We start from the raw sequence: 14,596 nt of genomic DNA, 5'->3' as shown, positions 1-14,596 counted from the left end.
AGAGTGACAGAAAATGTAATAATAATTTATATTTTTTTTACAGGACTTTTCTTTAAAATATTGCTAAGTGCTTTACAAAGAAGAAACAAGACCAGACAGGTCGATCAAATTGAGAATATATTGGAGAGAGGAGGATGTTGTTTAGTAAACAGCCTGGGTGAATTCGGCTAATACCAGGGATCCGGTGCTCAGGTCAGGTTCGTCCATGTGTTGTGTTCCCTGACATTCTGTCTTTTCATGCGCATTTATTCTACATCTGTATTTTACTAATACAATATTTTATATTTCTCATCCAGATGTTAATATCAACTCCTAGAATACGATCTTTGTTAACAAATATGCTGTGTATTAAGTTCTTGAAGGTAGCTACACCTCAAATAGTTACTGCATTAAAATGCTGCTTATGTGTTTTTGATGTACCTCAAAGTAATGCTCCTTTGTTTATATAATATCAAGAGCCATTTTACACAAATGACACTTTAACTTTACTTTTAACCATAATTATAGTAAATTTCAGTTCACCATTTGAATACTTCCAGCACATTTTAAGAGCATTGCACTGAGAATAAAAGGTTTGGATTATTCATTAAAGAGAAAACAAACACCTGCAGTTGCTTTTATTCCACATTAGAATCATCCATTTAAAATTCAATAATCAAGACAGGTTTATTCTATTTACAGTTGGCATTTAAAACAGGGGTTTGACTCACCCTCCATGTAACTCTTGTTAGACTCTGCAGACCTAAAAATAAATATTTTCACCATTTGAAAGAAGAATAAATCTAAATCTGTTATGTTCATCCCATTAGTTCTCGTATTGTTGTCTTACCTCATTAAAATGTGACCACTTCCATTTTTTAACAAGCTTTCCTTTTTCAGGTGCTCGACAAACGACACGCGCTTCCTCATCGTTTAATACAATCACAATATTTTCTATGGATATATCAGAGAGCTCACCCACACCGTGATCAGCTCAGTATGTCGCAGCCAGCAGAGCCCATTAGTGTGAAATGAAGCCAGCCCTGACACAGGACACTGTTCCCAGGGCTCCAATTACAGAGCAGAGGTCTAATACACTTTAGCCCAGAGCATGTTCTCATCTAAAAGCACAAACCATATTACAAGCCCCTCTGTTTACACACTTTATTGAGCATCATGTCCAATATACATTGCATTGACACAAAATGGAAAAAAGAAAAACTCAAAACAAAGAATGGCGTATGGGTGGATTAACCTGGACACACCATTTTCAGAGCGTATTGCTTAATGACATTTCAAACGCACCGAATCTGTGCAAATACAGTGAACACCGGTCAGAGGAGGTCATGGTAGGTTAGAAAATTTAAAAAGGTAATGTCGACAGCAGTTATGTGATCATCAAGTCTACAGAAATCTACCAACTGTACACATGACACCCAGAGTGTACTAACAATGGTATACTATTCAAAACATATCCAACTCCTTCAAAACCTGATTGCATGCGCCAAAAGATGGTTAGCTGTTATTCAATGTCAGTCACATAATTATAAATATGGATTTCATAATTCAAAGTAGATGTCATCATGGCCTAATAGTCAGCAACACCATCAATGAAAGTGAACAAGACTTCACCTGAACCCTAGCGTTTATGGTCTTTAAAAATAATACCTATAGTGTTCATTCCCCATCACGAAACTAACTTATACTTTACTTAGTGGTGAGTTCTCTTTTTCAAGTGTCTATAAAGAATCCCAGCCCAAATTCAGCGATAAAGTATAAGGTGAAAACATCATCATCAGGTGTGCACCAATCAGAACTCAAGATGTTGAGTAACTCAGCAATCTACCCAATGTCCTCAGAGTCTAAACCCACGAGTGAATGTGACTTGCACATCGTGGTTTAACGACACATCGATCGAGAGCCAAATGTGCCACAACAAAGAAGGAAAGAACAACTAGCCTAATATTCTACTATGGTGCCCCTAAATTCATGTTACCAAGAACAACCCAAAAACCCTTTTTAAATTAGTTCCTTAGAAAAAGGAAAAGCTCAAACGCCAGGTAACCAGTGGACACGAGGAATAATCACAGTTTAGGTAATTTTCACAGACTGGTTTTGGTTGTCCATGATTGATCGTAGCGTTGTGAAGTCATTAGACTGAGTGGGGAATAATAAACATCTTCATTGATGATGAGGGCCATGTGTTGAGGAAAAGAGTCACGAATATTCAATGATGATTTTACTGATCGCTAAAAATTGAGTTTGAGCAAAAGTCTGATACGGAGAAGTTGTCTGGAACCTTCTGTTAGTGCACATCATCATGGTCGAAAACGATATCACTCAGATCCCTTGCATGTGTTCATCCACAGCTGGCAATAACAGATAACGGCTGTTTAAGAAGATCATGCAGGCTTGAGAGTCAGACGTTCACCAACATAACAAAAAACTAACAGGAGGCTGTTCCTCAGAAAGAAAAGTTCCTTTTTAAGATCTCAACCTGTCCCTCTGAGCAACAAACAAACTGTGAGGAGGTGAGGCCAACAAAAGGCAATAGTGATTCAATGACAGTGTTGAAAATAAATAACACCAATGAAGGAGATTAGCGGGCCGACGTTAATCTGGTGGAACAAGTGCAGCGGGAGGACGAGTTACGACCTAATGACAACGGGCTTTTGTTTGTTTTACACAATCTTGACCACTAAATTGCATAAGAAACCTGGTATAAAGTAGAAACTGTTCAGCAGCAGATAAAAAAGCAAGTTAATTTACAGTAGTGACATATCTTACATCATTAATTTTTTCAAAATAAATAAAATTAAATATACAATTCCAGGTAGGAAACAGGTTAATTTTGCTGGTAAGGTTCTCAAATTGGCTCATCTTGCGGAAAATGACAACCGCTCAAAGTAATGCGGTTGGGGTCAACCAATTCCTTCGACTGGCAAAACAAGGGGTGCAAAAGCCTTTTGCTGAAATTTTCCCTCTGAAGGCATCCTTTAACTGAAAGAAAGAAACAAAAAAAACATTTATTATTATTTCTTCCATTAGAAATGTTTCACACTAGTCTTAGGCTTCATCCATACTACTACGTTTTCTTTTGAAAATGGCGTCTTCAAACTAAAATGAGCAATGAGCGTTTATTCTCTCTATCATTTTAAATTCCCATCCATACGAACACAACTTTTAACATACATCTGCAGATTGTTCACATAAACGCTACATGTTAATAACACTTGTATAATGGTAAAATGCAGAATCTTACTACACAACAGCGGTTAGCAAAGAAAACAGGTTACGCAAACAACCGATTATCCAAGTTGTGTTCTACACTGTTAGCAGAGGCTAATGCTGATCTGTTTCTTCCAGAAAGGATTCATGTGATAGGAGCGTGATGAAACAGCAAGGGCTATGTCGCCAGACTAAAACGCTGCACAGAGGTTTTTCAAACCCAAACAGGGCCAGCAGTACAGTTGAGGAGGTTTCAAATGAATACGTAGTAGTATAGATGTTGCCTTAGCTGAGAGTCTATTTACTTACCCTGGAATTTACAAGTGATTCCTAATCAAACGCCATCTCTTGACTTTTTCTTACACAGCGAGCCACCTTCCTCTTAAATTCACCGTTAGGGTCCTCCCTCCACTCTTTCTGTGGGAGCGACATCAGACTCCTTTTACCAAAACATCGTCAACTGATTACAAGAATGAAGAAGAGATTTCTGTTGTCAGGGAAATGGAATCAGGAATGCAACTCACCGCCGCATCCACATTAGCTGGTGAATCACTGTTGGGGTCCGCCAGCATGGAGATAACACTAATCATGATTGTCTCTACTGTGTGGATTGGAAGCCAACGCTCCTCAGGCTTTTCATAACCAAACTTATCTTCGCCCGGCTCGTGCAGGATCGAGATGCAAACATCCCCATTCTTTGCAACTGTGGAGAATTAGAAGATAACTTTAACCACTGTTGTGACATTGAGATGGCCCTCACTAGAATTCAACACAATAATCAGGATTACACCGCTGAACCATCAACCATGAAAGGGCAGGCAGAGTGTGTTTACCATTCGGGTGCCAGAGTTCAGTGATAAACTTCATCTTTGGAGGCCGTAGAGGATAATCATAAGGGAAGGTTAGGTATGCTTTGAAAAAACCTCCTTCACTGCAATACAGACAAAGAACAGAACAAAGGCAAATGAGAGATGACGAAGTTATATAACATGTATTTAAATATCTCAAACCTAAGATATTATTATCCAAATTATGTTTGTACTTACAAAAGGGTATCTTGTGGACCAATGATCACAACCTCCCATTTGTATATGTCATCATCGTCTATGAGGCCAGCTGAAAAGCCCTCCACGGGGTTCTTGTTGAGCTCTGGGAGAAGAGGAAATACAGTATTTACATGCAGTCGTCCACGAGCTATATCTGCTTACATGTGTGACCTAGTACACAGTTACGTAGAGTTGACCGGGTCCATTACATCCAGTGTTGCTTCTTGTTAGGTTGGAAATCTTAAAGCTCAGGGGAGCACTGAGTCATCCCTTAGTTATGCTGCTATAAATCGAGGAACTCCCATGATGCACTGGGCACATCTCTACCCAATGTATTGAAATCACACTACTGCATGTCATTAACTTGGTGTTTTCTCTCTCATGTAGCTTTTTCCTTCAGTCCTCATTCTGCAGGTATCTCTGCCTCAAGAGATGCACCATCCACATGTGACCCCCCCCCCCCCGTCTATAATAATAGTTGTTAATAGGTGCTGCTGTCATTGCTGTTGTAAGTATTAATAACATTCTTACATACAGCATCGACACTATCATTATAGCAGCCAGTCTGACGGTGCAATAGAACAGTTACACAATCGTGCTGGCGTCTCCCTTTTCATCTCACCCCCACATTTTTCTCCTCTAATTCCAACCAGTTCACAGTGCCCCCCCCCCCCCACACGCACACACAATCTGTGTATTTCCCTCTCCACTGTGCCAAGTGTTTGCTCGTCATGGGAACGGTTGGGTTGCTTTATGGTGTTGTGAGGTCTCAACCTTAACGTGCGTCTGTCTTCAGATACATATTTGTTTTTCAATTTTAAACAAAACTGTCAACATCATCTATCAGACCTCAACTTCAACTCAATACAAAACTCAACGTCTTGCTGTTACATGAAATGTTGAGTTAGCGTTTACAAATAAGTGATAGAAAACTACATTGGTTTAATCACCCATTTTAACGGAAATATTCAGTTTCAGTGTTTAGTATCATTTCATAATGTTTAATCAAGTGACAGAAACACTACATTTCATGTCTCTTCATTAATGAATGTTTAAAACCAAGATTTACCCTATTAAAAGGAGATTAGGTTATACTTTCACATTATTCCAAGTTCATTCAGTGAGTATAAAGATTGGCAAATGTTCACGGCATTAAGGCGTGGTTTCCAAAAGTAATAATTACTGTTGGAGTGAATCACCCACTTGAAGAGCTTAATCAATTCAACCAATGTACAACCAGTGATTCATTTTTTCCACACACTGAGAAACCTGAATCTGCATATTGTACAATCAGTGTGACATGTTCAATGTGTCATAGAAAAGCGGGTCTCGGCCTGTGGAGCACCTGCAGTGGTGGACAGCTGCTGTCATTTCAGCACCACAGGAGACCCCTCAGAAGTCAGGCGGTGTCAAGCCTCAGTAAATTATACACAGAAGGTCAAACTTGATCAATACAGGCCTGTTTGGCTTCTGTGTTCAAATGGCAAATTAAAATAATTACATGACATCAATATTGGGAACAGCCTTTTCACCTGAACTGCTGATCGTCATAATATTGGTATGTTAGATATATTTGACTACTTTTTACTTTAATAGCTATAAACAGAAGATGTTCCACCTTTTCGAGTCTGTTCTGTCAAAAACATACTTATTTACGAATTGAACAATATCTGTCACCAACTATAAGGTGGTGTAAATATCTGATATTAATAGAAAAAAAACACCACATGAAAGAGGAGAGAGATCCAGACACTGATCTGTACAGTCAGCCGGACACAGACCAATCATCAGAGGTGTGGGTGTTTCAGTGTGTCTGTCATTAATAAAAAAATCACACCACTGTCACCAACCCTACAAATAACACTGAGGCTGGTTCTCTAAAGCAGCTCAATAACTAACACACGAGTTTGATGGTTGAAGGCTTTAACACACTCAGAGATGCGCATCCATCATAAAATACACGAAAACGAACCAGTGATGGTCATCATCGTCTATATTAAGTTTGTAATTTTAATAAATGGCTACACGTTAGTATCTGAATCTGTGTACGGGAGGTTTAACAAATAGCTTTCATTAGCAAAGCTGAAGTGATCCGAGCAGATGAGTCCCTGGACTGATTATTCCTTTGTTCCGTCAGCTAACTAATGTCGAACTTGCTAGCCTGTTAGCAAGGCTGGCGGTGCCATCCGTGTGGTTGTCAAATATAATGTTGTTGAGGACGTGTTTGTGTTAAGGATGTGTTTATTTCCACTGCAGGTGAGCCAACCACCGCAGCTGGAGCCCACACGGTGCTGCGGTGATGAAGGAGCCCATTGTGCTGCCTGGTTAGCTTCCTGAGCTCACTCCTATGGCGTAAACATAGCTTTGCGTGGCTAATAGAACAAGCTAACGCTAGCGGCTAGGGCAGATTGCCTTTATGTGGACAATGTCGCGTTCCACTTGTGTTGGTGTTACCTGCCAGTTGTTTTCGAAGAAGTAGTGCTGATTGTTCGGTCATGGTACGAGGACGTGGATGGAAAACACTTCGCGACGAATACTTTCCGAGGAGAACACAGAGGTGAAGCTGAGTCCGACCGAGATGTTGCTGCTGCTGCTGAGTTCCCTGTGTTTTGACACAAGGTTCAGCTGCTACCTTGAGCTGTGCGCATGCGCGTCTGCAGTGCGTGCTTGTGTGTCAGCGTGTGTTTGTGTGTTCGTGTCATCGGGGACATGCAGTACTGTACTGTGTGTCTCAGTTTGTCAATAAAGGGATCCCCTGACATCAGTGCGTTGTGGTCATATTGTAGCTTATTGTGATTTGTTTTGTTCAGAGGTCTGACTCTATTTCATCTTTTACATTTTTACCCGATGCCTGTTTTATCACCTCATGCAGGAGATGTGAAACAACTCATATAGGAGTTTTTTAAATGGTCAAAAAGTTAGAAATCGATTTTTTTTACCTCACAATTTATTTTCTTAACACGCCCAGTGATGCCATTATAAGGCAATAGATTTTAGCTGCCACCTGTTTTAATTATGTTTGATATAATGTTACACTTGATTTATAGATTACTTTTCCAAAAACACATCAACAAAGTGCTTCAGAGACATAGAAACAGAAAGTTAATGTAAGACGATGGTTAAAATCAAGCAGTAACACAAACAAATGGCTGGTTTAAAAGCATTCTAATAATAAAAACAAATAAAGGAATCAAACAAACAAGTTAAAGGCCACTTTATTAAAATGCTATTTTAAAAGAGTTTTTAAAAATGATACTGAGGTGGTTTGTCGACAGAAGAATCAATGAATTTATGGAATAAAAAAGAAAAACATGATATCTTTAAGGAGCGTAACTATATATTACTTTAGATTATGTTACCATTGTTTAATGTATAGCCCCACGTATAGTATATAGCTAAGCACATTATCACATTTTTCAGTACATTATTTTTGCATATTTAATAATGAATACTTTTGTCATCTTAAAAACAGGCATGAATTTAAAAGGGCCCCGTTGTTTATCACTTCTGTGTCTGTTATTGCATTAATACTAATGAATAAATGTATAAATAACCATATATCCATATATCAGTGTAAACCTAGGGAAAAAAAATTAGAATCCAATTGATATTTTTTTAATAAGTAAATTAATGTATATTTATAATCATAATACCGTGAAGAGGTTGTTTAAAACACATATTTCGAGTTGGAAATATTCTTCAAATGTCTTCTATTCATATTATAATTATAGTTTCATAAATAAAAAATATTGCTGCAGCAAAAAAGAAGATGCATTCAAAGTTATAGGATATTTCGCCATAAGCCGATCAATCATGACGCAAATAAGAAAGTTTTACATTCATGTCTCAAATAAAAGTGTTTATAAATTGTTTATAAAATATAAATAGAGCCAATTAAATACTAGATTTCTCCTTGAGAGTCACAGATTCTTTAAATATGTCGCATTCATGAGCGTCCTGACGATAGTACGAGCTTGTAAGGTGTTCCTGAAGGCAGCAGAATCCGGAAGGAAGCTCCTTGGGCGCCATATTTAATACAACAGAAGCTAGTTAGCGTTAGCTGTTTACAAGTCCAAACTTTTGCCCCGAGACAGAAACCTAAAGCACGGCCTGAGTTCACCCGAAGATGAATGTAATAGATCATGTGCGGGACATGGCGGCCGCTGGCCTCCACTCCAATGTCCGGATACTGAGCAGTTTGTTGCTGACGATGAGTAATAACAATCCGTAAGTCATGTCAGAGCGGGCTCCGTCTATTTCCCGAAGAGTGCTTTCTTTCACCAACATGTTATGTTTTTAGCCTGTGATAGACCCTTAAGCTAACCAGTCAAATAGATTTGATTGTAATAAATGTTACTGTAAAGCAAAACAGACGGTAGCTAGATGCCAGTCCGTGTGTCTACGTTATAGGGATGTTTATTATTGTTTGGGCGTACACTGTGCGTTCTTATCCAAGGTATAGTCATATGTCAAATCCCTCACTGTTGCTATTTTACAGGTAGCTTGAAATAACAGATTTCTACCGATCGTCTTATATGTCACCTTGTGTCTCACTAAGGAAAACTACGTATTGTCAAAGCAAATTTGCTTTGAGTACAATCCCGGCGGTCCGGTGAATTAAAGCCAGTGGCTCTGCAGCAGCTGATCTCTGAGCTGCGGTTCAGTGTTCATGCTGTGCTACTGATGCTCAACAGCTCGTAAGAAGCAGCAGCAATAGGATGCCCCTTGTCTGTAGTGGCTACATCTTTGTGTTTAGGATCAATAGACACTGTGTTTGCTGCTGTTTAGCTTTTCTTATTGAGGATGTTGTTTATGAATTGGATTGTCTGTGTGCAATATCTTCATTGTCAGTATTTTTCTTCTATATCTTTCTGTTACCCAACAATCATAGGATTTCTGACACGTTGTGTTAACGAGTGTCAGACCATTTATTGTGCTGCATCTGTTCTGTGTTTTCTTACTGTAACATTGTGTGTTTTTTTGATTCAAGGGAGGTGTTCTCTCCGGCCCAGAAGTATCAGCTGTTGGTTTATCACGCTGATTCCATCTTCCATGATAAGGAATATCGTAATGCTGCCTGCAAATACAGTATGGCCCTGCAGCAGAAGAAGGTGCTCAGCAAAACCTCTAAAGTCCGCACTTCTACCGGTGGAGCAGCAGCTAACCTGCAGGCACAGGTGTGTTTTACATCATCATGCGTCAGTGTGTGGTTGCAGATTATACAACGTGTGCAGGATCACACAGATTGCTCAAAATTGAAGTTGTTGCCCCAAATCTCTGTCAGACATTTTCCTCTGTATTATAACTTCAAACATTAATACACCTCCATTTATATCATTTTGAAATTAATGTTAAACACACACATCTATTGCACCTCTGTGCGTCCTAGGAGTTGGATCCCTCTCTTGTGATTCTCGCACAGGTTACGTGTCTTTCCAAATATGATTGAATGATTGTTTCGATGATCACACATCTTGGCCATTGTAAGACTCTTGAATATCCTGGATGTGGAACACCTTTACGTGTGTCTACAATGTTAATATAGACACAAGAAAATGTATATTTAATATTTTTAATAGAGACAAGATGCATTAGCTCTGCCCATCCTTGCAGTCGGAAGGAGACATTTTCTTCTCATTTTTGTTAAGTGTCTTTTCTGCTGCAAGTCTGTGTCAATTCCCAGATACTTTGTTATTCCACTCTTGACAAAAATCCACACCAGTTTGTCACCTGGCATGAATCACAACAGAACAATATAAGTATCATCGGAATGTTGTCTTTCAGAGTTTGCCGTCAGAAATTGAGGTGAAGTACAAGATAGCTGAATGTTACACCATCTTGAAACTGGACAAAGATGCTATTGCAGTGCTTGACGGAATTCCATCCAGACAGAGGACCCCAAAGGTAGGCTGCTACTCCTATCGTTACTGTACCTTTTTAAACAACAGACCACTCAGAGAAATTATGTGTGGCAACGTTTTATCTCACATGAGACCTATTGATGCATTGCTGTACACAAAGTACACAAATACATGCAATGAAGTGTGGAGGAACCTACACACTCTGGGGTTAAAATAATAGGTAGTTATAATTCTTACTGTAAAATAACTTGCCATTTGGTTTTATTTTGATACTGCAGTGGTCTAAACTGCTTTAATTTTGTTTTTGAAATAAAGATAAAGCAACGAAGTAGATGTATTTTTATATTGTCTAGTGATTAAATGAATGTCATTACTCTATCTCATCTTAGATCAACATGATGTTGGCTAACCTGTATAGGAAAGCTGGCCAGGAGCGTTCTGCTGTGACAAGCTACAAAGAGGTTCTGAGACAATGTCCACTCGCCCTGGATGGAATCATAGGTACACATGCTCACACTCGCACAGACATCTAACAAATATCATTTAACCTGCTGTGACACAAGTCTGTCTGTTGTCTTTTCACATCTAATTAAATGGATCCTACGTGCATCATACGTCTGGACCTTTTGATGAATCTGTTGATTTAAAGAGCTGAAAATCTAATTTAATGTTCCCCTGTTAGGTCTTCTCTCTCTGTCGGTCAAAGGAGCTGAAGTTGCGTCCTTGACTATGGATGTGATCCAGAGTATCCCCAACCTGGACTGGCTCTCTGTTTGGATTAAAGCTTATGCCTTCATACACTCAGGGGACAATCAAAGAGCCATCAACACCATTTGGTGAGCAGAGTATTATTTCTCATGCCAAGTGACTGAATGTGCCTATTAATGCCACAGTCTCTTTATTTGATATATTACTATGTCTCCCCCATCCTTTCTCAGCTCTCTGGAGAAGAAGTCTCTCCTGCGGGACAACGTGGACCTCCTGGTGAGCCTGGCAGATGTCTACTTTAGGGCAGGGGACACCAAAAATGCAATCCTCAAATTCGAACAAGCTCAGATGCTGGACCCGTACCTCATCAAAGGTGTGCCGCAGGACAAGAGAAGATTTTATTGATTGGTTAATAGACCTAGTCTATATCACAAACTGTGTGTTTACTAGTTAAATTCTTATTTTATCTTTATGTTTTGACTGACAGTCAATATTTTCACTCTGGGCTTTAGTTGCTTGCAGAAAATTGGCCCGGAGTGATGCATGGACCAACGGGACTTGTGTTGTCTAGGTAACAGATATTAACTGCTGTGTGCCCTTGCAGGAATGGATGTTTATGGCTACCTGATGGCACGTGAGGGACACCTGGAGGATGTCGAGGTGCTGGGAGGACGATTATTTAATATTTCAGACCAGCATGCTGAACCGTGGGTGATCTCTGGGTGAGTCTCTCATCGAACAGCTTTAATAATCAAACTCTGATTCGTGAAATATTATTTCCCTGCTAAATTAGTATCTTGTTTGTTCAGTTGTCACAGCTTTTACAGCAAGCGGTACTCCAGAGCCCTCTACCTGGGAGCCAAGGCCATTCAGCTGAACAGCAACAGTGTCCAGGCTCTCCTCCTGAAGGGGGCAGCACTGAGAAACATGGGCCGTGTTCAAGAAGCCATCATCCATTTTAGAGAGGCCATGCGTTTGGCACCATGCCGACTGGACTGCTATGAAGGTATATTTGTAAAAAGAAAAAAAATGCAAATGTGGTGTCTGTCTCTTCAAATGTAGCACATTTCTCTGCTTGTATTGACCTTACTGTCCCATTTCAAGGCTTGATTGACTGTTACTTGGCATCCAATGGGATTCGAGAGGCGATGGGAATGGCTAATAACATCTATAAGACTCTTGGTGCCAATGCGCAGACTCTGACCATCCTCGCCACAGTGTGCCTGGAAGATCCTGTGACTCAGGAGAAAGCCAAAACCCTGCTCGACAAAGCACTGGCCCAGAGGCCCGACTACACCAAGGCTGTGGTCAAAAAGGCGGAACTGCTGAGTACGTCAGACTGAAATCCTATCGGCCTGTTGCATTCATTGTTATTGTTATTATTATTATTATCATCGTTGTTATTATTCTGTTAAGACTTTTCTTTTATTGTGAAGGTCGGGAACAAAAATATGAAGAGGGGATCGCTCTCCTCCGGAATGCCCTGGCCAATCAGAGTGATTGTGTCCTTCACAGAATGCTGGGAGATTTTCTTTTAGCCGTTAATGATTACCAAGAAGCCATGGATCAGTACAGCATAGCACTAAGGTAATGATTGATTGATTGATTGATTGATTTTTATTTCATTTCTAATTACCTCAGATTCTCCCTAGGAGTAAATAGTCAATTGGACCTATGTTACATATTGTAGGTAGTTACATTATCCAAAAGCTTTGCTATAATGTTCACATCCGTTATTCAAGGTAACAGGACATTTATATTTGGTCGCCTTCTGGTTTAACTTCTGCGGCAAATGACAACAATGAAGAAAAAACACTTAATAGCCAGTCTCTTGTTCTTCTTTTCACTGTTTACGATTATTCATTGCTGTTTGCTGTGTAATGTGAATATAAGTTCAATACATCACCTACACATCCGGTAGAATTTCATTAGAATGGTAGTAAAGACAACAACTCCAATGATCCCCTGCTGTTTCACGACATTATCAACTTCGGTCTTATTTACATTGTTCTGATTGAGAGACCCCCAGACGCAGAAGTGTTACATTTTTTGTGTTTTTATTCTTTTCTTCCTAAGCCTGGATCCCAATGACCAGAAGTCTTTAGAAGGCATGCAGAAGATGGAGAAAGAGGAGAGTCCAGCAGACGCCACGGTGGAGCTGGACGGTGACGACATGGAGGGCAGCGGAGAGGACGGAGACCTAGAGGGCAGTGACAGTGAAGCAGCCCAGTGGGCTGATCAGGAACAGTGGTTTGGAATGCAGTGACCCCGGAGCACTGAGGCATGCTGGGTCAGTACCACCTTCTAACATGCTGCAGCCTTTGGAGAGCCCTCAGCAATCAGGGGCGTCAAACAGAACAGAGGGGTGGGGGTCGTACTGCTTTGCACTCCTCACACGACCACAGAGGGATTAACACCAAGTGACTGATGTTGCCAACTTTAGAGACGATGAAACATTGACTCATGTCCATGTTTGCAGTGCAGCTACAGGAAGCACTTAAGTGCTCTTTATGGAAATGTACCTTATTGCAGAACTCCAGCCATTTTTTAACCTGATGTTGTTTTTCCATCTTAACGACAGTTTTACTAGTGGAGTTGATCAAGGCTTGTTTCAGGACAGTCCTACAGCACCAGCAGACACAGGGTATATCCACACTACTGCCTTTTCATTTGAAAATGCATTACCTTTGCTAGAGATACACCTGGTGTTAGCACTACTCCAGAACTTTAGAACTGTTAAATCGGATTTGGAAACGTTGCCGTGTAGAACACAACATGGATCATCAGTTACAAGTGTTGCTGACCCTGTTGTCTCTACAATGATGCAGCTGTTTACATGTTTAGGAGACGAGCTGATGTTCCAGCAATCTGCAAATAACAACTACATGCTTCCTGTGTACACTGGCACGAGCAAGACTTCCTGTTTACACTGGCATGCACATGCCCAGTGTCCCCATGTGATGAGCGTTTTCAGGCTTGTTGGCATGGACGGGGTTAAAAACTGGTATGGAGCCAAACGCTTGTGTTGAAAGAGTCGTTTTAGTTTGAAAATACTGTTTTCTAACAAAAACATAGTAGTATGGATGTAGTCTCAGCATAGAACAATATGTGTCATTAAAAAAACTGATGCTACTCTTCTTCAACTTGTTTTTGTTTCATCTTTGCTGCCTGGAAACAGTATCACTGTTCAAGGTAATGCAACTTAAGTATCAGTGGTTAAAAAAAACAAAACCTGCCTTGGGTTCTTTTGAGCCTGGGATCTGCAGAGGATTCTGGGAAATCACCAACCCTGAAGCAAGTGGTAGAATCAAGTAATGTGATTAGGGCAAAAATGGCTGGAGTTATTCATGATGTTTAACAGGAGGAACTGTTGCAAGATTTTTTATTTGTGTGTTTCTTGAGCCTCACAGACTGACGTGTGCCACATATCTCTATCATAGTAAAGGTTGTGTGTCGGTACTATGTCAACGTCAAACACGTGTGTGTTAAAGTGACAATGTACCGTTCTCCTGCTGCCCTTTATAAATCGCATCATTTTTATTCTGTCACATTTAAGGTTGTGTAATGTAATATCTGTACTTTGTGTTTTTTGTCTGCCTTTCTGTATCAAAAGAACTCTGATACTCATTCTTAAGTTGCAAAGTGTAAACCATTTCAATTGAATGTTTATAGTATTTTGTACATATTTTTAAAATGTATAATAAAATTATTGAACTCACTTGACATAGACACGTCATATGGTGATAAGACGCCACACCAGACTTAATACTGTTT

At 39.9% G+C, this 14,596-nt stretch overlaps 2 protein-coding genes across 3 annotated transcripts; one reads left to right on the top strand and one right to left on the bottom strand.

Annotated features, from left to right (window-relative positions):
• Positions 1–1,129: 1,129 nt before the first annotated feature.
• Positions 1,130–6,881, bottom strand: LOC133950655 (ubiquitin-conjugating enzyme E2 G1-like). 2 transcript variants are annotated; one of them, XR_009920400.1, is made up of 6 exons: positions 6,708–6,881; positions 4,254–4,356; positions 4,041–4,138; positions 3,732–3,910; positions 3,517–3,646; positions 1,130–2,979 (listed from the first exon to the last, which is right to left on the bottom strand). XR_009920400.1 is itself a non-coding variant. In XM_062384732.1 (6 exons), the coding sequence occupies exons 1-5, from the start codon at positions 6,748–6,750 to the stop codon at positions 3,538–3,540; spliced, it is 510 nt and encodes a 169-aa protein (XP_062240716.1). In that variant the 5' UTR covers positions 6,751–6,881; the 3' UTR covers positions 1,130–2,979; positions 3,517–3,537. The 2 variants fall into 2 exon arrangements, 1 of the variants encoding a protein (XP_062240716.1); XM_062384732.1 differs by having other exon boundaries at positions 3,517–3,624.
• A 1,407-nt stretch (positions 6,882–8,288) lies between these two features.
• Positions 8,289–14,540, top strand: anapc7 (anaphase promoting complex subunit 7). Its single transcript, XM_062384731.1, has 11 exons — positions 8,289–8,480; positions 9,244–9,430; positions 10,038–10,157; positions 10,504–10,615; positions 10,797–10,950; positions 11,053–11,195; positions 11,427–11,544; positions 11,632–11,828; positions 11,927–12,151; positions 12,259–12,409; positions 12,899–14,540. Exons 1-11 carry the CDS (start codon positions 8,380–8,382, stop codon positions 13,086–13,088), a joined length of 1,698 nt encoding a protein of 565 aa, XP_062240715.1. The 5' UTR covers positions 8,289–8,379; the 3' UTR covers positions 13,089–14,540.
• The last annotated feature ends 56 nt before the right edge of the window (positions 14,541–14,596 follow it).

This window comes from Platichthys flesus, chromosome 3 (assembly GCF_949316205.1).
Source record: "Platichthys flesus chromosome 3, fPlaFle2.1, whole genome shotgun sequence".
NCBI lineage: Eukaryota > Metazoa > Chordata > Actinopteri > Pleuronectiformes > Pleuronectidae > Platichthys > Platichthys flesus.
This window is presented reverse-complemented; position numbering and strand designations above follow the sequence as displayed.